Source organism: Patiria miniata, unplaced genomic scaffold (assembly GCF_015706575.1).
Source record: "Patiria miniata isolate m_02_andy unplaced genomic scaffold, ASM1570657v1 HiC_scaffold_8, whole genome shotgun sequence".
Taxonomy (NCBI): Eukaryota; Metazoa; Echinodermata; class Asteroidea; order Valvatida; family Asterinidae; genus Patiria; species Patiria miniata.
Window position 1 is genome coordinate 4793856 of NW_024037075.1, and position 24439 is coordinate 4818294.

The 24439-nt window shown below is 39.9% G+C and overlaps 1 protein-coding gene across 3 annotated transcripts in view; it reads right to left on the minus strand.

The window, feature by feature from the left end:
- LOC119719258 (tyrosine-protein phosphatase non-receptor type 4-like) overlaps positions 1-24439 on the minus strand; it is a 64610-nt gene that overhangs the window by 39427 nt on the left and 744 nt on the right. For all 3 annotated transcript variants that reach the window (XM_038188639.1, XM_038188638.1, XM_038188637.1), the window contains exon 2: positions 6401-6634. In XM_038188639.1, the coding sequence (XP_038044567.1) occupies positions 6401-6535 (135 nt within the window). In that variant the 5' untranslated portion in view covers positions 6536-6634. The remainder of the gene's footprint in view (positions 1-6400; positions 6635-24439) is intronic.

Consider the following 24439-nt stretch of genomic DNA (forward strand, 5'->3'; position numbering starts at 1 on the left):
TAAAAGAAATGGTAACATGGCAAAATAAGTTGAACGTGTGGGTTTGCTTCCTTGTGTTTTACACGTTTGGTGTAGACAAACATTTTTGGAACAGACAATACAAGAAAAAATATGTATGAAGGGCCAAATTTATATAATTTGCCCATTTCATGTGAGTGAACAACAGCTGATTTCAATAATCTCATAACGATTAGCCAAAAAATGTATGAATTTAATTAATGTACTTATCAAGCCCTTTTAAATACATTCTATACTTGGAGCATATCAATTCTATAAAATAACAATGGGAAAGGTGATTCCTCATGTTTGGTGTCCATGTTACATGTGAAACTTGCTTTGCATCTGTTAATAAACAACACTGTTAAAAATAAAACGTTTGACAAGATGTCTCAAAATGGTTTATTATTTTAGACACTACATATATGTCAGCACCTAAAAAAGTTATTTTAGTGCTCTTCACATTATTTTGAAAAACTCACCCTCATGTCACACATTCTGTACCCAACTTTGTGGAATTACCCACACATGTATGAACGGGTACAAGCCAGCTAGACTGGTTCCCTGACCTTACAATTCCCCAATGTATGTAAACTGCTCTGTTTCTTCTTATATGGAGTCAGGGAACCAGACTACCGGAAAATGATAGTTTTTCTTGGTTTTTATAGCATTAGTATATTCCCTTTGATACTGGTTTGCAACCAAGAAGAATCCATGATGGTTCCTTGCTATTGTGTTAAGGGGTTCCCAAAATATCAGTGTTGGATATGAAAGGCCCTTTACATGTAGGCAGCTCACTCTCCAGTTTGGACTAAGCCATTCAAATTTTGAGCCTAAACTCGGGAATTACAAATGACAAAAAAATATGGCAAATAGTTTTTAAAAAATCACCGCTGTACAGGTACAAACGTACGTGTACATGTACTATGTACATTTATATTTGACAATGAAGTTCTGCCTCAGAAATAGATGAAAAGAAAATCTCTGTTCATAAAAACTGGAAATTCCCATGAATCATAAGCTCATAAAACCGCCAACAAAGTCATGACACCCTCTTTGTAAAATTGGCAATAAAAGGTTGCCAAGTGGTGGTTACCGACAGGTGCATGTGTCAATGATTTAAGTTTCTAAAGAAAAATCCAACTCCAAATGACCTGAAAGAGTTTGGCGAAACTAGATGCGAATAAGTAGGAATGCTAACACAACCAGGCCTGGTTCATGCCTGTCATTTCATCTGGGGTTTGGAAAAGGGGAAGGGGAAGGGGGGGGGGACAAGTTTCTATTTATGACTCCCTGTACTTCCATGGTGTATTTTTAATACAATTCTTGTACATCTGATGTTGAAAGTTAACTCTCCCTACACCATTTCCCAACATACATGTAGCCTGTCTGTGAATTAAAGGCTTAGTCATTTATCAACTCTGGGAGAGGAAGTGCCCACAATCAAAATGATCCCAATGGTTTTCCTTGCAGGATTTTCCAGGTCAATAAATTTCTCAGCCACAGACTTTGCTGACAAAATCCTAACCTACATACCCCCCCTGTACATTGTATGTACCGTACATGTACATGAGTGCCTGTACATACATGTACTGTACATTGTGTACACTCATCATTATAGACAGGTATACATGTGTGTACATGTATACATTTGAACTTTTGCAACACCCCCCCCCCCCCATATCATAGGTACATGTACGGTACATGCACTCTTGAGAAACATTCCAGAGAGAAATTTTCCGCAAAAGATGGATGTTGATGTTTTACAGGAAATCACGTAAATGCGTAATCTGCCGGTTCAATGCACATAGGCATCAAATGCACAGGCATTAAATGAGAATTTCTTGAGTGCAGCGCTTCATTGATTATGACAGCTGATGATGTGATTGAGCCTAGATTTAATTACACTTGAGATCAGCCAGGTTGGTGGGGGGGGGGGGGGGGGGGGGAGACACGACGTTCTAATGTCAGCTCCAGACTCCGAAATAGTGGTAGATGGAAGATTGGCAAGAATTTAAGGGGCTGTGTGATCCGGGAGGAATTTATGTGGTAAATTTGGAATCCGACAAAGTGCAGGATATTGCTGAATCCGGGAAGATTCATCGAAAAAGCGCGAAGGGTAAGGGCGTCAATTGATCACTTCTCAAAATTGGGGGGGGGGGGGGGTGGGACATACCAGTACCTTGAACAGAACTAATGTGAGCGCGAAACGAAGCCCTTAAATGGCGTGGGGTTCGGAGCCCGCTTAAAGGCCCAATTTTTTTGGGATTGTAGACTCTCTGTGGTGCGATCTGAGGCAATTTCTGACCCCTTTAACCAATCTATTAATTGCGGGAAAGATCATCATTTAAACATCATTTTCGAGTTTGGAGTCATTAAATCAGCTATTCTGAGCTGTAGAATCAAATGTAGGCTACAAGTTTTATTCGAGGACAAAAGAAGTGGGGGGGGGGGACACAAACGATATGACATCCCCCACTTTAAAAAGTGGGGGGCCCCCTTGTCCCCTACTGATTGATGCCCATGGCCAAGGGTATAGAAGTCACGTGTCTCCAAAATATTAAAAACCAAATAAATTGAAACTTCAGGTGTCTTTTGGTATTCTTGTCTCTTTTCAATTTTATTTTCCATCTGAGTACAAGCAGCAAAAGTGGGCCAATAAGATACCGGTAGTTCGGAGCAATTGTAATCAAATACAACTCTTGTGACCTGATTTTCGTAATCTCGTACTCTCGTGACCTGATTTTTTTTGCTACCCTGTAATTCTTCACGAGTTCTATGAATCTGTGTACAGTACAGGTACTATGCTATAGATGTTTGACCTTTCAAATAATAGTTGAAACTGTTCATTGTACAAACATTCCGAGTTTGTAACCACCGATGCAGCACATTTATCATTCAATAGATTGTCCCCCTGTCTATCTCCCAATTTCTCCTGCCCAATTATTCCCGGATATCACTCAAACAATCCCCATATTTTATATCACAGCTCGCTCAAATATCATACAGGATCTGTCATATCGTTATTACCGCCCGGTGCATGACAGATGTCGGAGATATGAAGCATTGGAATGTCAAGCATGTGACAGACTTGAGCCCGGTCCACTTGTGATGTGGGTATCAGATGTGCATTATCCCGTTCAGGGTATGAGTTGGGGTCTGCCAAAAAATTCTGGTTGCAGTTGTCAAAACAGATGCACTGGTTCCCACAAACAGCTGTGAAAGTTGTGCAATGATGACTGTCATACATGTACAATATGTACGGTAGTAGAGCTGTTCCCATAGCACAATGTACATTTTTTACAAAGCTTGGAAAAAACTACAAGTACAACTACAAATTCTATTACAAATTCTACCCCGAAAGACTTTTTTTTTTTCTTCTGAATATTATGGGGTATTTTTTTTTATCATACCAGGTCAGTAGATTTGGCTGATTAAGTCAAAGTCTCAAATTTAAAACAAAATTGTTAAAGAGGTTGTGGAATGCTCGAAAACATTTCCGTCATTTTTTGGGTATATGTAGCCTAAGGTGTGATGAAATAAAAACGACTATTATTTCTGTCATGAAATGAGTACAAAGGGTACTTTTGAGAACTATTTTTCAGGTCCTGTTTTGACCCGAACGTGCACATTGTGTAAAAGTCGTCGTTGCGAGCAGCAAACAAAACACAGTAAATCGTGACGTAATAAACAGGACTCGTTTATGCTACTCTGCATCGGGAGTCCTGTTTATTACGTCACGATTTACTGTGTTTTGTTTGCTGCCCGCAACGACGACTTTTACACAAATTGCACGTTCGGGTCGAAAACAGGCATGACAGGACTTGAAAAACAGCTCTCAAAAGTACCTTTTGTACTCATTTTATGACAGAAACAATAGTCGTTTTTATTTCATCACACCTTAGGCTACATATACCCGAAGAATGACGGAAATGTCTTCGAGCATTCCACAACCTCTTTAATCACAATGTGCAATGTTGGTGATCATCACCATTTATGTATGGAGGCCCTGAGAGAACATCAGTGTGGTGATTTTTTTTTTAATTGGGGGACGCTTCCTTGAAAATTGAGAATGAAATAGAGACATTTTTTTTTTTGAACAAAATTGAAGCATGCCGGGTTTCGCCCCTTGCCAAAAATCTGAGAAAATGTATGGATCCAAGAATGATTAAATGTTTGGACTTTTGGAACATGCACAACTCTATTTGGCTTTCAAAACTCTTGCGTCCGTCCTGCAGATGAAGACATCTTATCTATAAGCCAACTAAATTAGGAATGAACCAGGCACCAACTACATGTAAATAATGTATGAACCATGCCAAGTTTGTCTACATAGTACATGACATGATGCACATTGTGCATACAGAACGTGCATAAAAATTGCACAGTGTCAACGCCTGGATGTGACTCACTCTACTGGGAACAGTGTGTCTAATTTTGGATCACATTACACTTTCCATGTACAAGCCAAGTTGGAAGTAAGCATGAACTGTATGGTACAAATGTCAATACACTGTGGGCCCAAGACAAAGTTTAGGCTGTTTAGTACATTGTATGTGTACTTGTTCACTCTAGACATGATTTGTCAATACGCGTAGGTGGGGTCATTCTATTTTGTCTGCTGAATTTCCAATCCATAATGACTGAATAAACTAAGGGTTGAAACGGAAATGTCAATCATTGTGCTTGTTTTTATACCATTGTGCACATGTACGACCCCCTACAAGTTCGTGTAACACCTGAATAACTTCACACTTTACAAAGTACAACGAAACAAAAAAATTTGACTTCTTGGTACTTTTGACACAAGATGTTTCCAACCGCAACGTGCCGAGTTACTATGCATCAACCATGGAAACAGGTCTCAGCTGTTCCAGTGAAAAGTTTAATCTGGGGTGAAGGCTGAGGTGACGTGATGTGCTTGTACAGTATGTGATTGTCAAACACAAATATTGGAAGTTGGTGGGTGGCATGTTGTGAGAGTGCTCTAAAGACATTTTCCTAATCTTAACCCTCCTAGATCCTTCAAAATCTACCAGGTTTTGTCGGCTTTTGCAGGACTGAGGAAGGTAGAGCCCAACACTGTCACTTGACATGGGACTTGATGCCCCTTAAAACTTGGTAGGTACAAAGAGCCTGCCATTGGGTACCTGCATGTAGCACTTGGAGGATTGTGTAGGATTGAGGAAGGTACGGTCTACAGAGCCCAACAACTATTAATTTACATGGGGCTTAATGCCCCTTCAAACTTGGTAGGTGCATGTACATGTACAAAGAGGGCATCACTGGGTTCCTGCACAGTGAAGGATTTTGTAGGATTGAGGAAGGTAGAACCCAGCCACTATGATGCCTTTTGAAACTTGGTAGGTACAAAGAATGTGTCATTGGGTTCCTGTACAGTGAAGGATTTTGTAGGATTCAGGAAGGTAGAGCCCAGCCACTATGATGCCCCTTGAAACTTGGTAGGTACAAAGAGTTTTGAAGGGTTCAGGGAAGATCATTGCAAAAATATCCAAGTTCAACTCGCACTGAACCCTGATTTCATTTTGAAGGAGGCCTACTAAATGTTTCCTTTACATTACCAGAAAATAACACAGCTGTTTTGAAGACTACAAAATTATGTACATGTACTGCAACACAGCTGTTTTGAAGACTACAAAATTATGTACATGTACTGCATTACTGAAGATTTATTGAAGGATACCACATGTTCATGTGCAATTTCTACAGGAATGCTCCACGATTACATGTTGTATCAAGTTCAGTTTAATAGAGGACACGGCCCAGCTGCATTGGGTAGTAAATATTTTGTCTTCCGTTGAAGACTGTTGTCAGTGTTGGCTGGAACTGGCAGAGTAGGACTGCTGAAAACATTCTTCGAATTCAGTGTTAATGTTTTACCACCACACGTTCAAACTCATGTCAATGTTTTATTAACTGAAACATTCTGTGAGGCATGCCCCCAGAGCTGGTAGTCCGAGGATCAGACATTCACGTGGGTTGAACCACGGTTGAACGTCTGATATATCGTAGCATGTAAATTTTATGCGACCCCGCGCGCCAGCCAATCGAAGTGGTCAGTAACTGTGTCATTTTTTCAATCAGAATTGTGGACTAAGCTATGGATTGGTCAATTTGGATGCCGTGTTTTTGTAATACAACAACGGGTTACGGAAGACCCGATAGAAGGAGCCTGCTGAAGGCTCAGAATCTCGAGGTCAAGACGCAGTCTTGTTTTGCACAATTAATCGCCCAAACTGCTCGCATATCATAGACCCTTGCTGTGCAAGGGGATATTCCACAGACCACAGAGCTGACACAAGGGCTCAAAATATCAACTGGGTCCAAAATATCACAGGCCCTGATTGTTTTATCTCCATACCTTCTCAAAATTCCCACTCACCTCAATTTCGAATATCTCCTCCGTGTCGTCAAGGAAACCGACCAGGCACCGCATCTTGCGTTCCTGCTTCTCCCGAGCGATCTCATTGGCTCGGACGTTGTAGGAGCCGCTGGACGCTCGCAGCCGCCGGGACATGGCCGCTTCCCTGGTAGCCGTCACGCCGTCGGTGTACGATCACACAGTTTGAGACATCTTATATCACGATGGAGGTTTACAAATCTACATCGGGCGACACTGTGTAGAGAGAAAGAGAGAAGTCAGGATGAAAAAATTATGATTGGAGATTAACACATGAATGAATCATGAATTCAGTAATTTCTCCGTCTAAAGGCATTTTTGCTAGAACTTTTTCCCTTATAAATCCTAAAAAATCCTACACAGGTCAGAAGCATAAATAACCGAAACATTGTTGAATTGATACATTTGTTTAAAAATTGAAGAAGAATGTATACAAATACCAGTAAAAAAACTATACATGTACACGTAGGTATTTTTGTATTAGAATCATGGCATTTTTGAAGTACATGAAAAGGAATACTCATTCCCATCCAAACACTGCAATAATTGCAATGCCAGGCAAGCATGCTGAATCCTAAATGTCATGCGTTATTGATCTTAGACGCTGGCAATAAAAGCAACAACGACTGATGATGATGATGATGATGCTGCTCTAGGGCCCAAGCCCCCTTGTGTAGTTGACTGAAGAGATCTGGAGGCAAGCAGATAAGACAGACTTCTGTTTACTTAAAAGACGCTGATCTATGAACTTGGGGGTGGGGGAGGGTGATTGAGGGGGAGGGGGTACGGGATGTCCAGGGGCGAAGCTATATTGTTGGAGACAAGGTGATGATACTCTTGTTTTGGAAAAATGGCAGTAAAGTTGGATGGAGTTTTAAAAACAAGGTCGGTTGAACATAAAATTTTACAGGGCCTATTACTTGTCTTGCCTTTATCACTGTGGATTACACGACACAGACGTGTCGCAAGAGGGGGGTGTGAGGGGTACATTGATGACACACCCAAATTTGTTGTTATAAGCAAAATCATTGTACTTGTTGGAAAATAAAATCGTTGTTCTAGTCTGGAAAATCTGGGAATTGTTGGCAAAGGAAGCCACCATGAACAGCACCACTAGTGTCCGATAGTGGCCAGTCTCAACCATCCGAGCTGGACAGCGCCATCTCAGTGTCCAAAAAAAACCCCAAAAAACTATGCACCCCTCTCCAAAAAACTTAAAACAAATTTACACTGGTTCACAGTTTGGTCTGGTGATACAGTGCTGTATGTGCATTTTTAACACAGTGTACCAGTATACTGCATTTTCCTATGTTTAACATATTTTCATTACTATGATCACTAAACATAAAAGGCTTCACACATGCAAGAACACACATTGTGACTGCTTTTTTTTTTCTTCACAAGCTCCACCTTGTACAAATTTTGATAGGGAACAAATTTGTGGCCCTTGGGGCATTTTCCAGGGTAGCGCTAATGAATACATGTCAGCAATCATTTATCACATGGCATTTTACGGGGCTGAAAACAAATCTCTAGGCCTGTGAAACGCATTAACCAAAAATACACAAATGCATCCATGGTGTACACCAAGAGCACCGGATATGTACATGTACATGTACTTGGCCTACGCGAAGGTTCCTTTATACAATGTGCGTGTACATGTGGAGATCCACATTTTCCACATGTTATTCTTGTGAAATTCAATACAGTTCATAGTGAAATGAGGTTACTGTAACAGATCCAAATGAACAACACTAATGTCCATACCAGCCCTGTGTCAAAATGTGCAAATTTTGTAAACAAGAGGATGTGCCAGTCAAATGATGCCTTGAATAAAAAAAAGCTGATGATGTACACACATGTGTACACTGTGTTCTAGAATTTACTACCTTACGGAGACATGCACACAATAGGGAACAAAAGATTGTATGAGTCTCCACAAGAAAATTTCTATAGATGAATACGTCTCCACAAGAATTTCACGAAATAGATATATGGATTTTACTCAAAAACTAGGAATTTCCAATTTCAGCCCAGGAAATTAATTCTGGTTAAAATAAGAGCATTTTGAAACTTCAATTTCAAACTTGAAAACTTTACTACACGAGAACAAAGAAATGTCTCCACAAAATCTAAATTCCAGTATGGGTGTACATGTACATGTACATTGTACATCTCATGTCCAGAGTTTTGTTTGTTCACCAAACAAGTTACAAGGTTGATGAATCAACTGACCCTCAATTTAGAGGGTACTGTACAGGTCTACGTAATGTATGCTGGAACTCTGTTCTTCGTGGGGTGAGGTCACACTGGTATGTAAATGTACATTACATGTTTGATCATGGCCATGGGAACATGACCCAATGTACAATACCGTATGGACATTTATCTAATGAGTTAATTTGAACACAATCATTCAATGGCAGCAAATGTGTATACAAGGGCGTGTTCATCTATTCAAACCGTGGAAGAAAAACTAACAAAAGAGAACAATATCGTCCACGATTCCCAGCATACGTCCAAATTGGGGTCGTGTACAAAACCTATGGGAGTCTTCCTAAAAAGTTAAGAGTACAAACAAAAGAGGGACAAAAGGACGTCCACGATCGACAGTGTGAACACGGATGTGTACAAATGTAGACATTCGTTGCATGGTTTACATGTACCGGTACATGAAGTCAGAGTTTCGAACATCAAGCATCAAATATCAACCAAACTTGTACGTACATTGAATGAATATTGTACACTACCAGTATGTATACATTAAGTAAACATATTCCTGTGTGATTCTTGAACACAACATTTTGGATCGGACGAATTTTATATTAATCTTTATTTGCGACTTGGGGTGCGGGACGTGCATCATTGGCTGTTTGGATGGGGCACACATAAAAATTTGTGTAAATGGTTACAATATGTGACTCCTTGCTTCTGGAATATTCCAGAAGGTTCCTTGCAAAAAATCTTCAAGATGGAATTAATCACTTAAAGATTGATCGCAAAGTACATTTAATTCTGTATGATGAACGTGTAATTTTATCATGATAAATGCCATTCATGTATGAATGACAGCAAAATAATGAGTTTGGATTACGCCAATTTCAATCGCGACGATCGGACCCAGTCAAGCATGCACTCACAAACCCACACGACATCCACAAAAAGGGGGGGGGGGGAGGGAGAGAGAAGATCTGAAGAATCGCGGTCGCGCAACCCACTCAATTTGAGCGCATTATTACGCTGGAGTGGTTTGATGTCGGGGACAGGATTTAATGGCCGGGATGATGAGGCCTACACGGGGCTACCGGTGTGCGCACACGGTGCCCGCTTTCCAATCAATTTATCAATAATCGGATCGGGCAGTTATACGTGGAGTGCGCTACCTGTGCACTTAGTGCGACACCGGTACATGTGTGTATGTGAATGCAGGGCATGGGTGTGCAGTGCATTCACGATTTGATTTGTACTGGGATTTTCAAATGAAGGACAGGGTCTAACTCTAACCCTGCTGAATCCAACAGGATCAACTATTTTTTAACTGGATCCTGTTGGATTGAGCAGTAAATCCATTGTATCTTCCTGTTGAAATCTGTTGAATTCAGCAGGCAACTGAAAAAATTTGTAGTCAGATTCTGTTGGGTACTGGTAAATAACGCCAAGTTGGACTCTGTTGGATCCAGCAGACGACAGAAAATAAGGCACAGTTAGAATCTGTTGGATTTAGCATGCCAGTTATTTTAACGGTTCAGGTACCCAACAACTTGGCATGTTGGATTATGTGGGACAGTGCTGCTGGTTGGATTGAGCAGGAAACTCATATGAGTAACCATCGGACTCTGTTGGATTTACAAAATGTAGCAGGGTAGTCCTGGGGAACTACATGTATTAGGGGCTTACAATGTACTTTAGGTAGTTCAACCAAAATCTTGAAGGGACTGTTTTACCTTCATATGTAGCACTAAGACAATTTTTGAAAGCAATCTGCGATTTTTTTAAAGAGGTTGTGGAATGCTCGAATACTATGCAGAGTAGCATAAACGAGTCCTGTTTATTACGTCACGATTTACTGTGTTTTGTTTGCTGCCCGCAACGACGACTTTTACACAAATTGCACGTACGGGTCGAAACAGGACCTGAAAAACAGCTCTCAAAAGTACCCTTTGTACTCATTTCATGACAGAAACAATAGTCGTTTTTATTTCATCACACCTTAGGCCAAAAAAAAAGTCTCCGGTTTCTGGTATGGAGCTTGCCCGAAAAGTGGTGCGGCGACGCGTTTTTTTTTTTTTTTTACCTGATTTTTTTGCTTCAAATGTCGGCTGATGACTGCAAATGGTGCCCGCCTAAACTTAGTGCAAATATATGGGAGTCCAGAGAGGCCACATAAAGCTTATTCTCGACCATAACCCAATCTAAAAACACGTTAAAATTGTGCAGCAGCAGGATTCCAGTCAAACCAGTGAGTTTGGCGGTTTTGAGACATCATCTTTCATTGAAAAAAAAACTTTTTCATTTTGCCGACGCGCATGGCTACGGCGACGCGCGCGCATACCAGAAACCGGAGATTTTTTTTTTTTTGCCTCATTCTACACATACACAAAAAATGACGGAAATGTCTTCAAGCATTCCACAACCTCTTTAATTAACCTTAACTCCCAAGGGGGTGTGCAAAAGTGTATGAAATTGGAGGATTCAGGACTGTTAGGGATCTATGGCGAAAAAATTAAAGTCCCCTCACATGTTGCAATGCGAATAAAGGGATATCGCTGAACCACTCCCTGTCCCCCCCCCCCTTCAAAATTCAACGTATCCATGCAATTACTGATTGTAATTAAAATTTAGTATGCATATCTGTACTGCGGGACTTTTAGCCCAATCAGATACATGTAAAGCATTCATGGTCATTCATGTAATGTTCACAATGGGCATTCGTGTTCTCAGTAAAATGTTTGATAACAAAACCTTTTTTTGGCGAATGGGATGGGCAGGAAACGGAAATCCACTTGAAACTGATTTTTTGTATTAAATTTCAACTAAAAAAAAGATGAGTCAACAGGAAGAGAAGTAGGTAGTTCTATTGCCATTGTCACTACTCGAAAGTAAAAACATAAATCATTATCTTCTTTGTTTGATTTTGTTCTCTGTGGTTTTAGTTTGGTTTCATATGACACGACTTGATTCTATGCCTTTCCATGTATTGATTTATTGATTGACTCATCAAATCTCTTGATAACTGATTGATCGATTGATTTTATTGGGAAATATGTATGTAAGAATCGGGGAAAGTGGACATGCTAATGTACGTGCTAGTCACGAACACAGTTTCTCATGCCGAAACAATGTTAATATTTATAAGAACCAGACCTATTTTCGGTGTAATGTTGTGGGCACTTCACTCCATTGTTTACAGTCACTTCATAACACACCCACCACCGAAACCTCAAAGTGCAGAGCTTTCACACGATTCCAGAAAATGTCACGCCACAAGAGGAGGTTTCAATGAATCTCAGGGAGCTGTATCACTATCACCACAGACGTAGGTACATGTACATGTACGTGTGGGAGGGAGACAAATACCAATCGTGTTAACATCCTCACATTAAAGATATTCCAAGGAGATTTGTATTTGGTTGAAAGCCACAAACAGGGTGACCATAAGGTCATGGCCAAATTCTGCTAAATGCACTTCAAAAATCTGTCAGATTTATCAAAAATCCCCTGCCAAATTCCCCCAAATTACTCGAAATACACTATAACCACTTAAAATCACATGCCGATGTTGCAGTTTGCTTTAATTAAGGTTCAAATTACATTATAAACAATCTAGGCCTATAGTCACATCAAAATGTTATGAAATTGCGTAAATTTCAGGCAAAACGCAGTTGCGTCACGACGAAGTCCGGTTCCTTGTGAACCTCAGCACCTAGACTAGCCAACCTGTCCCATTATGCAAGGGTTTGTTTGAAAAGATGAAAGCTTTTTCACACAATTGTACAATTTTTTTTCAAATTTGCTATGTTTTTCTGTCATGAATATACATGTACATGTAACCAATTTTGCATAATTCTGCCAGAAATCTGCCTAAAAAATCCATTCTGTCAAATTTTCTGTCAAACTCGTTTTTTTTTTTAACAAAAATAACAAGTAAATTGGGAGACCCATACACCTACCGGTACATGTACCGTATGTGTCCCTTCTCTATGGTAGTACTATGGGTACTTACGTACATCCCGCGCATGTACATGTACATGTACAATACTGTTTGGTGTACATGTACAAAGTACGGTACATGTACAAAGTACGGTACATGTACAATGTTCATCCATACACATGTACAACTTAGGGAAACAGGAAGTAAGGTTGGCGTCCCAACCACAAAATAGGTCAACTGGGGTCATGGGAGAGAATAGCCCACTGACAGGAAACCACTGCTTTTGTTGTGGTGTTGGGTGAGCAGTATAGCGAAGGGGGCCTGGGCCACCCCACAGTGTAAACAAGGGTAGCCTTTTAGGCCAGGGATCATTCATCAGATAGACTACCAGTAGCTACCCATGCTGGGCCGAAGTGTGGGACAGGTTTGGGACATGCTATTACATGTACCGGTATGACTGGCATTTTGAATTAGATTTTTTTTTAGAGAAACTGGAGAATATTCTGTGTAAATTCCAACTGGATGAACTTAAAACGATTTTTACTTTGAGATATTTATGATTAGATTCATGGTTTATGGTGATACAATTTATTTTGCTCTTGAAAACGATTTGCTGGGGTTTACATGTCAGGCCCTGAAATTTCTTCAATTGTTTTTTGTTTTAGTCAAAGTGGACATTTGTTTCGTGGCGTGCAGTATAAACTTCAGGGAGAATTAGAGTTTCATGGGTTGTGTGAGAACAGTTTGAGGGATGTTCCAATTTGGATAAGAATTTTCAACAAGTTTCAGAATTTCTCAAACATCTCAGTAATTTTAAAAAAAAAGTTTGAAAATCCGGTAGTGCAACTCGGTCACAACTCCCGAGCTGCAAAATCTCACAAATTCACAAAATTAATGAACAAAAGAAACAATTCCATGTACTTTTCACAAATTAAATTTCAAGTACCGGTAACTGATCAGTTTGCAGGCTTGTAAGGCCCAAAAAAGTCTCCGGTTTCTGGTATGCGCGCGTGTCGCCATAGCCATGCGCGTCGGCAAAATGAAAAAGGTTTTTTTCAATGAAAGATGATGTCTCAAAACCGCCAAACTCACTGGTTTGACTGGAATCCTGCTGCTGCACAATTTTAACGTGTTTTTAGATGGGGTTATGATCGAGAATAAGCTTTATGTGGCCTCTCTGGTCTCCCATAATATTTGCACTAAGTTTAGTCGGGCACCATTTGCAGTCATCAGCCGACATTTGAAGCCAAAAAAAACATGTAAAAAAAAAAAAAAGCCGCGTCGCCGCACCACTTTTTGGGCAAGCTCCATACCAGAAACCGGAGACTTTTTTTTTTGGCCTAAGTTTGACTTCACAAAAAATCAACAGTTGATTATTTATAGTATTCCACCCAGCGGAGTCCTCTCAGTTCAGGGTGAGAGCAAATCCAAGCACTCCTTGGAACTAAGAGCGTACAGTAGACACCCGCCGACAAAATAGACCAATCACAGCTCCCCCTCAAGTCCAGGTCTGCGTCCAAACAACTCTCACCAAGGACTTGAATTTCACTCTCGAGTCGACAAAGGATGTCTCTCAATGGTAAACGGACAGGACTTTTAATCAAATTGAAAAGTAAGAGAAGTTCTCCGGTGCTTTTCCAAGAATGTGATTTTTTTGCGGCGTGGTGCTTCGCGCTGGAGTGTCCAGCAACTTGTGGCGTGATGAGTGACACTGACACCTCCAAACCAAAATACGGTTTCAGGAAAAGTCTGAAAATGATAACGTTAGTCAGGGATTTGATGTTTGTCCAATTCAATTTTCTCCGACATTGACAAGCAACCTGTGTTCATACAAATTGCACCATGTGCTCCTGTGCACAGTGTTCTCTACATAGTAAAAAATTGGCAGGGCAGAATGGTGGGAAAAAGTCGTGATCATGAATACTTACATCATCATGTAAGGCCTGATTTCACAGCCGTAATGTACATGATGTACAGTGAAATCTTGATAGTCAAACTCTGATATCGAGTAACTCAAAACAACTGTTAAGTCAAAGAAAGAATCCATTCTCTTCAGAAGAACAATGGTATACAACTTGTATACCATTGTTCTTCTGAAGAGTAATACAACCCTGCTTAACTCAAAACTCTGCTCAAGTCAAATTTTGAACCTGTTCCCTTCAGGTTTGACTTATAAATCAAGATTTCAATGTACATGTATGTACCGGTACCAGTATTTACACTTTCAAGAAATCAGAGCTCTTCCAACACCTACCGTAAAATTCACATTCATGCCGTTGCTAGTTTCCATCGGAGGTACATGTACATGTATCTTCACAATGTGCCATGTGGTGCGTACTTTTCGCTTTTTCCATATTTTTTTTATGATCAGGAATCCACGATGTAATTTATTATACATGTACCGCCGTACGTACATGTACATGTAGTTGTCTTTGTGAATAACCAAATTTGTAAAGGGAATGATGTAAAAATTGGGAGGGGGTTAAAAAGAGGATGTAAAAACTCTAACAGGACGGCATAATATTTCAGTGCTTCCATTCAGTCCCACAAAACCGAGCTTTCGGAGAACACTACAGGTACAAATGTATGTGTACATGTTCACAGAAAGTACTTGAACTTCCATCCAACCAAGGCATATCTTTTCAATCCCACTTCAAAGTAAAGCATGAAACAAGATCCTTTTAGGTCTGGTGTAAACAATTCTGCCAAATGACTGCAAACAATAATACTACACTTCCTGCTTACTGGGCCAAGTTTGTTTGTTGGTTGTCCTATTGCGCCTGTTTGTTTATTTTCCTTGTTTGCTTGCACTTGGGCTTCGAGGAAAAAAATTTGTGGGAGTTTTTTTGATCCAACGCTGCTCCTAATTTGTTTGGGCGAGGCGTTTAAAAGAAAAAATCGGTGTCCCGAACTTGAGAAAAATAATCTCCGGTGGGTACAATAATCCGGTCTTTCAATCCTTCGTATTCCCTGGGTGAATTACAGCTGCACTAACCGCGGCCGGCCGACGGGAAAAAAACAAACCCTGCTGCAAATCCTCTTTTTTTTCTTATTTTTTGAAATCACATTCTATCCCCGCCTTGGGCTAAGATTGGAATGAGAGGGTGGTGGCTGTTGATCGGTCGGTCTAACAACGTGTTGTTGAGGAGGATTGTAGGAAAAAGGGCCGGGCAAAATGAATGGCAGATCGGCGATAGTGTGAAAAATAAAAATTTTGTGTGAAGATAAACTTCTGTTTGAAACTACAACCAACTTTGTGCATTCAGTACGTGTGATCTACATAAGGCTGATTACGTACCGTACTGTGCACTACACATAAATATACTTGTACGCACATTCCGGTACACTGTAATGTATTCATATTTCAATACAACATGACAACTTGACACAGGAAATTTACCAAATTGTAAAATAATACAAAACTGATACAAACATGTGACTTAAACATGAGACTACGGTACATGTATGTATTTTGTAGTCATTCGCATATTTTTTACATACGTACATGTATGTACCTTTACATGTTCGGTGCATGTATCAAATTGACTGACAAATGAAATGTTGAAAACAATGTGCAAGTACCGGTCGGTGTGCATAACATACAGTTACTTCCTGCTGTCAGAACTACTAGAGACAGTCAAAAAATCAATCTTCTTCTAGAAGTTCCTCTGCCATACCTTTTACACAGGCAAGTTGAGTTACCAACGGTCGGATCATAATTATTTAAAGCAAGAACTGTAACTAGTCAAATTCAGTCAACAGACAAAAGCAGGCAAGTGGTAGGCACAGCTGGCTTATCAATTACCAATAGTCAGATCATATTTCCAGCAAGTATGACTAGTCAAATTCAGACAACAGACAAAAGCAGGCAAGTGGTAGGCACAGCTGGCTTATCATTCACCAACAGTCAAAGCATAGCTGTATCAAGTTACATAAACTGTCACAGCCAGTCAATCCAGCTTTCTGTATGCTGGGAGCTTTTAACTGTTGAAAACAGTCACTTGATTGATTTTGACTGAAAGGACAACTTTGCACAGAATGTATACATTTGTATAAACCCATTATTGTAGGTCTTCGAAAGAAAAAGAATCACAAGAAATGTGAGTTTTCCCTGTTTCCTATGTTGAGAAGGACTTTGCCCGTTATCTCATGTAGGGATCTTTCTTTGAACAGTTCAACAAAGATTTTTATCTGTGTCAACAGATATTGTGAAGTGAACAAACACAAGATATGAAAGTCTCTTAAAGGGAATATATTTTGTACATCATTTGCTTTTGCTGTAATTTTCAGAAATGGATGGAATTGGGGGGTTGGAAATATAAAGCAAATTTATACATGTGTAGTTACACTGACTTTTTTGAGGTTTTGGGTTCGAAAATGCTATAAAAACAAAAAAAAAACAATCATTTTCCTGTAGTCTGGTTCCCTGACTCCATATAAGAAGAAACAGAGCAGTTTACATACACGTACATGTATATTGGGGAATTGTAAGGTCAGGGAACCAGTCTAGCTTGTACCCGTTCATAGGTGTGTAATCGATTGCAAACAAGTGCGATGGTCAATTGGGGCCAGTATTTGAAAAAAAGCCAGTTTTTTCCAACGCTGGTCGGCCGATCAGCGTTGGAAATTGATACAAAAATACCACTTTTCTTGAAAATGACAGTATACCAGGTGCCATGATTTTACAGGATGCTTTACACTGTCATTCACTAACAGTCCAGCAAGGTACCGGTATTTCAAAATGATTCGGTAGTTTTATTTTTTGATGTTTGCAAATGTTGTATATTCCCTTTAACTATAGATTCAGTTAGGATGCAATGTACATAGGGGTTGTAGGTTACATACAATATTCATTATGAATGCCATGGGAGCATGGATAAAATAATAGGGAAAAAAACTTCTTTTGTAAATATGTACAAATGGTAAAAATGAAACAGTGCAACATCACAAGCTCACATGCTTATAAATTATGCAGGCCTGATGTGACCGCCTACGAACAAAGCGGGAATTATCAATAACATGGACATGTATGGATTGCTTTGTGCATACTACGGTATGTACACATCCATCTAAGCCATGTTCGACGGAGACCATATTATTGTAAAGCATTCTTGGGTGGTGACATCACCCACTTGAGCTGAAATCGACCGTGCAGTTACGGGACAATAGGAGATCAAGGCTAGCCAGGCCGGGTTGTACACACAGCTGCACTTGAACCAGCCCAAGCCCCTAATCACGCGGAATGATTAATGAAGATATCAATGAAAATAATTACCAGGGTGATGGTAGGGAAGTATAGAGTTAAGAGGGGAGGGAGGATATTGATGAGCCTTGACAACAAAAGACCATGTTTTTTTTTTGTTCTGGGGTATGGGCTTTACTTCTCAAACAGGTGTTGATTCAATGCTGCTTTGTGTTATAAGTTTGCTAAGCATGACAAGTTTTGCTAAGCAAATATGGGTTACCAGCCAAAAAGCATGTAATGAGTAATGCTTACATGACTGGTTCCCTGAAAATTTCCAAATCTTCGATAGAAAACACTATTTTTGGTTTTACAAATAATTCTTCATGACAGCGTTTATTTACAATGTGCAGAGATACATGTTAAACTGTTATGGTGCTAGTGTACTTTTCCAAGGCACTGAGAAACTGAAAAATAAAATATTTTGTAAACATAGGCCTACCGGTAGATTGCTTTCGTAGCTGATTCACTGTTTTATTCAGAGGATGACTTTTCTAAGAAAACGTTACTGCAGTTCCGCTTTCTGTTTGAAACACTTGAACCAATTCACTGTACAAAGTAAATGCACGTGCAATCGATTTGGTGTAGTATGTACAATGTACAATGTACATACCGCCCCCGGTACACGTTCATTCCTTTATTCAATGCCCTGCTGCACACTGATTGGCCACCTTTTTCCGAAAGCACACAATTCTGTGAAAATTGTTGGCAGAAAATGAGTGCAATTCACGGTATACCTACTGCCATGAAAAATGTCAATGTACACAAAACAGTATATATTTTATCAAAAAAAATCTCTCATTTTAATTTTATAGGCGTGAATAAAAACAATGTTGTCAAATATCTTTCAAATGCTAGGTGCTCTGAATTTACATACACACACATTGCAGTCCATCCAAAAATGTGGCTTCTGCAATTGGATTAGCACTTTTGTTTCTTAATTTATTCGACACATTTTATAAGTGTTATGCAGCTTCCTTTTCTCTTGGATTGCACATGTACATGTACATATATATGCAAGAATACCGGTACATGCGTAGTCCATGGATAAAACATGTGATAGGTTCTTGATGATAAAAGTAGTAAAAACATGGTGTCGATTTCATCTCATGTCAGAAATGCATATTTTTACGAGAATGCTTTCACCCGCTCCCCCACCAAAAAAAATATGAAGGAATCGCGAAACGATCAAACCCGGCTTAAGAAAACATCACCGATAGGGATTAAATTAGCCTGCCATTTCGCAAGCTACGCAGCCAGACTTTTGCCCATGGGGAAAAAATGGGGGGGGGGGGAGGAGAGAAGAGAAAAAGCAATCATGGACATGGCTCGGCCAAGTCCGGGGTTTATGTAATTACAATCGCCCGCGGACCCTGGCGGGGGAAAAAGAAATGAGCGACGCTGCAAGAGCGCAACACTTGCTTCTAGCGTCGATGGCAGTTAACGTGCTGATTAGAAGTGGTGGTCAGGGTAGGCATTTTTTTATGAGGTGGGATGATACGAAGAGATGACAGAAGGGAAAAAAAATATTAGAGCACGCAGATGAGCAAGTGAAGAAAAGGGCAAACATGCTGCCCGAGGATCTTGTTGCACAGCTAGTGGGCGTCCTTTCTTTTTGTCTCTCAGACAGTCTTTAAAGTTTAAAACCTCTTCACTTAAAAAAATTAAAAGCCTGGAAAGGAGGGGGGGGGGGGAAGCCATGTATGTGCATGTGAATTTTTTTTTTAATATAATATTCACTTACTTTTATCAAAATGTTTCAGACGCAAGCTCTATTTCCATGAGATAATTTTTGCTATAAAAATGCTGGTATGAAGGCAAACTTTTGTGGTGTTAATTTCCTTGACTTCATACAGACAGATTAATTAAGCAATTCTTCTTTGAAAGTTGTTGCCTTTGATCAAAACATCATGATGTCAGTTTATGCAAATTTATGCTAATCAGAGCATATTGGTCATTGATGCCATGAGGCCAAGACCAATGAAGCAGAAGTGGAAGTAGAGAACCACTAAGAATTTTAAACATCACAACAATTTGGCTGATGACCTGTTTCGCTAGGAATACTTATGGGATTGCTCCTCCTGAAAGAACTTTAGCCAAACTTTGACACTGACCCTAACTCCCTCAGCGACATTTTTGCTGGGATGCAACCTCAATCCAGCAAAATCCTCCAACATCCTCCAACTACTTCCATACATGTACATGTACAGGTACAAATTGCATACAGCCTCAATCCTGCAAAATCCTCCGTTATTTCTTGAATGTGGTCCTTGGAGGGGTGACCACTGCCTCAATCCTGCAAAATCCTCCAACAATCACTGTTAATGTTAAGGCAGAGCCAGTGACATGTTGGAGCAGTGCGGAGGATTTCAAGCATAATCTAGGCCTAAATGTGTGCACGCCTGAGCATTTAAACAACATAAGGTCCGGCCTAAGACCTTGACACAGTGCATCCTCCAAAATCAGCCACCATTTTTGCCATATCCTCAATCCTACAAAATCCGCAATTTTGCAAAGAGGATTTTGCATGATTTGGGAAGGTTAGGGTTAAAGATAACCATCCCAAATCTATCCCCGAAAAAAATTAATTGCATTTATCATCCAAAACGAAAGTTCCTATCTTCCGAACAAGCTGTAGACCCCTCCAAAAAAATCCTTTGCGGTTTGGTGATGACTTGCATGTGTCTGGGAAGGAAAAGTGAATCACAAGTCGGATGCTCGTGGTATGGGAAACCGATTTATAAAGAATATTCTATTTTTGAACTAGGATGAAGCGATCCAGTGTGCAGATACGTGTTTAACCATGGTTCAACTTCAACCCAATACGTCAGATCCCCCCCCCCCCCCTAAAAACGTTGATCCACCACAGGTGACTCAGATATTTCTGATCAAAGATGGTCACGTACCACGGCCCACTTTCGTGGCACTGCTTTGCTAAGCACCTAATTTTCTGCTTACAGAGCCTTTGTCTTTTTCATGGAGACTGTTGGCAGTAAGCACAGCAAAATGAGCAATACCTCAGAGGAAAAGTTATTTGTTCAGTAACGTTACAACAGATATCTCCATGCGTGCGCAACCAATAGCATATCCACGCTATGAAATAGTGCTTAAGGTTAGCACAAGTTTCTGCTATAGTAAGCACAACTTTTTATTAACTGTAAAGCAGCGCCATGAACTTGGCCCCAGGTGCTGTTCTGAATGGAAATTTAAGGGGGTAGGTAAAGCGGGAACATAATTCTTAACCCTAACCCTGCTGAATCCAACAGGATCCAACTATGTCACATACCCGATGGAGCCTGTTGGATTGAGCAGTTAACCCCTTGTGTACATTCCTCATGCAAAATGTTGGATCCAGCAGGCAACTGATCCGCATTATAACGCATTGTTGGACTCCATTGGATTCAGCAGACAACTGAAAATGAGGCACAGTGGATTGAACAGGAAAGTCCGGTTAGACTGAGCTGTTTGATTTAGCAGGGTAGTCCTGAGGAAGTTAATGGGGAAAATTACTTATTTTACAGCCCCAATGTTTAGTAAATCTTACCTTGGGGGAGAGAGAATTTGAAAACTATATGACAACAAATTGTTACCAACTTCTTAGCATGTATCTCAATTACACATTTGACAGACTTGGTAGTAAGTACACTTACACTGTACAGTACAGTGTGCATGCGGACCTACACGTTTTGAACCAGCAACCAGTGCCTAAATTTATAGGCCAGTTCAGCGACTGGAAACGTCTAAAGACCACACTTCCTGTTGTTGGATCACGCTCTTGATAAGCATACCCTGTGATTCATTTCCCTGTGTGCCCATCGTCCCCCCCCCCCTTCCCCAATGCCCCTTCTCTGTTACCCCTCTCCCGCTGTATCTAAGATATATGACTCACAGACGACGAGACCAAGAATACTCTAGGCCAACTATGAAACACATGACAAATGTTCATAGGGAGTTGTACACATGTGAGAACATGACGACAATCAGGGGCAAAGTACGTTAAAAATGTATTTATAGAACTTAGCTAGAGTGGGGCTTGAACCTGCAACCTCCGGATTACTGCTTCCGTGCTCTACCAACTGAGCTGCTTGTACATTATCCAGCCCTACAATGTATGTTGTTGGTTCCCTATTTTGTCAATGTCTTTTTTGGGGGGAGAAGCCCTATTCAGAAGCCATCACCCCTATATGCGATGTAGCCAGGGATCAGGCCCAAACTCACGATGCTAGCAACATTAGCGATGCTGTAAACCTGGGAGACAGCAAACGGGGATCTCTCAGAGCGGATACGGCTTTTTATTAGAAACAAATTTAAATTAAAACCACAAATGAGAAATGACTAGGTGCATTACATGTACATACTATGTACATATTAAAATTGACACTGAGTATGTGTGCATACTTTTGAACTCACAAGCAAGGTCTATGGTGTCCAAAATACACCAGGAATACACCGCTCAAGCTTTGAAGCAAATTACAATGTGTTGGAACACATATGGTCACAATCAAGGTCAAGGTTTACGGTGTTGACAATACACTGAGAATACACCAAGCACAATGTACATAGAGAGGAGTGTGTATACATGTACATTGCTAGCCTCATTCATGTACACCATAGGCAAGGTCTCTGGTTTTCAGAAAATATTTTTACACTAAGAACACTCAAGCTACTTTTTGAGGGAGGGGAGGGGTGGAGATGGGGACGGGGGATCTAATTATTAATATTTTGGGGGGTGGAGGGGGGAAGGGAGGAGGCCTTATCCACTACGACATTTCTCAGAATAGTGCCCGAGTCGATTCGGAAATAATATAAATGTATCCACAATACAAACCAAACAGAAGCAATAATACCAAATGGGCCTGATATTTTGATCCGTGTATTGTTAGGCCCTCTCACATTTACAATTTGTACAGATCTATAATGCAGGTCACTTCACTCAGAAAGCATGTTGTATTGTGTACATGGTAAACAATTTGTACTGTGTACTACGCTCAACATTAGGAAAGATTTCCATATACGAAGTTCACTCAACACCCTGTGTACAAACCCTATGAGATTGGACGGAAAAATTCTACGTGTTTTCTAAGAAAATGCTTGTATTTTCTCACTGCTCAAATTGACTTTGATGACATGAAATTGCTATCTGGGGGCTTGTTAGTCAATACAGAGGAAAATTAGTGAACTTCGTATATATGGAAATTTTCCTTATGTTGACATACGAACTTTTTTCCGGTCTTCTGATTATTTTTATTGTAATACATACAGTTTTTACCTCTGTCTATTTTTAAAATGTTTTCCAATGTAAACCTGCCCACAATTCAGCCTTCGGGCTGCGACGGGAGAGTAAAATAAACCATTTAATAATAATAATACGTGTACAAGTACCGGTACGTCTCTGTCTCTGAACTTAAATATTCAAGCAACGTGAAATTTAGAATTTTTCACACAAAAAATAGGCCAAAGCTCTTGGGTGCTAGTAACCTTGACACAGTGAGGTCATGCACTCTCAATGTGTGGTCTAAGTGGCTGTAAGGGAGCACAATGGCAGTACACACTCAGTCAGGGATTTTGTTGTGATTGTGAAATGCGTAGGCCCTGCCTTAGGGGTTGCAGTCTGAATGCTGTGCTCAGGACAAACACTGGTAGTGCTGAGAGTCCAGACACTTGGGAAAACAGGGGCTGGTCGGAATAATAACATTTTTGTTCGATTTGTTTTAAGAAAACCAAGGAGTTTTGATAGGAAAAGGAGGTTGCAATGGGAATTTGATACCTTTTTTTTTTAAGATACAAGACTGCCTGTACTGTATTTAATCTCTGGAGATTTCTCTAAGAACCAAACCATGCATGATGAAACATTGACAATTGTTGACCTTAATATTTACAAAACAGTTCAGGACTGAGTATGAAGTTGAACAACTTTTCCGTGACATGCATACATGTAGATCAAAGTTGGCTAGCGATCATGAAATTTGTTTGATGTGAAAATAATCCTTAATTATGGCTGCATAAAAAAACATTTTTGTCTCTTCCTGAAATCCTCGAAAATTTAGTTGTTTAAAAGTTGTCTGAACCACTTATTATTAGTTGATTCTTATTTTAAAAATATTCTTTTAAGAATTTCAATGGCAACATTTCATAATCAAAGATAGTCACATAAAGCCGGTCTTTTTGATATATTATATATATATTTTTAAAAACATGTTTGGAAAAAATGTTGCAACCTGATGCCACTTTTTTCTTCATGTATCATCTCAATTAAGGTCATTTATTGCAAAAATGATAAGACATGAATCTGGGACTGAGAAACTTTTCCAATTTTGTTAGGAAATACTTATAAAATCTTCTTGACTCTCCATAGACTTTGTACACAATCGCCGAAGTGGTGTCAAGTTGCAACATATTTTCCACATGTTTAAAGCAAACAGCATGAACAAATTTATAAATATAAAAGGTGGTGGACTTTTTCAGAATGTGGACTGTTAAAGCTTGATGATATAAATTCAAAACAGATAAAAATGTAAAACTAAAAGGAAGCCTAGCTAGGTATGACAAGTTACGAAGGTTCATATTTATACCGTCAACCGGTCCCGCATTTTTGCCGTGCCAGTAATTGCACTAAAATAATGGGGAC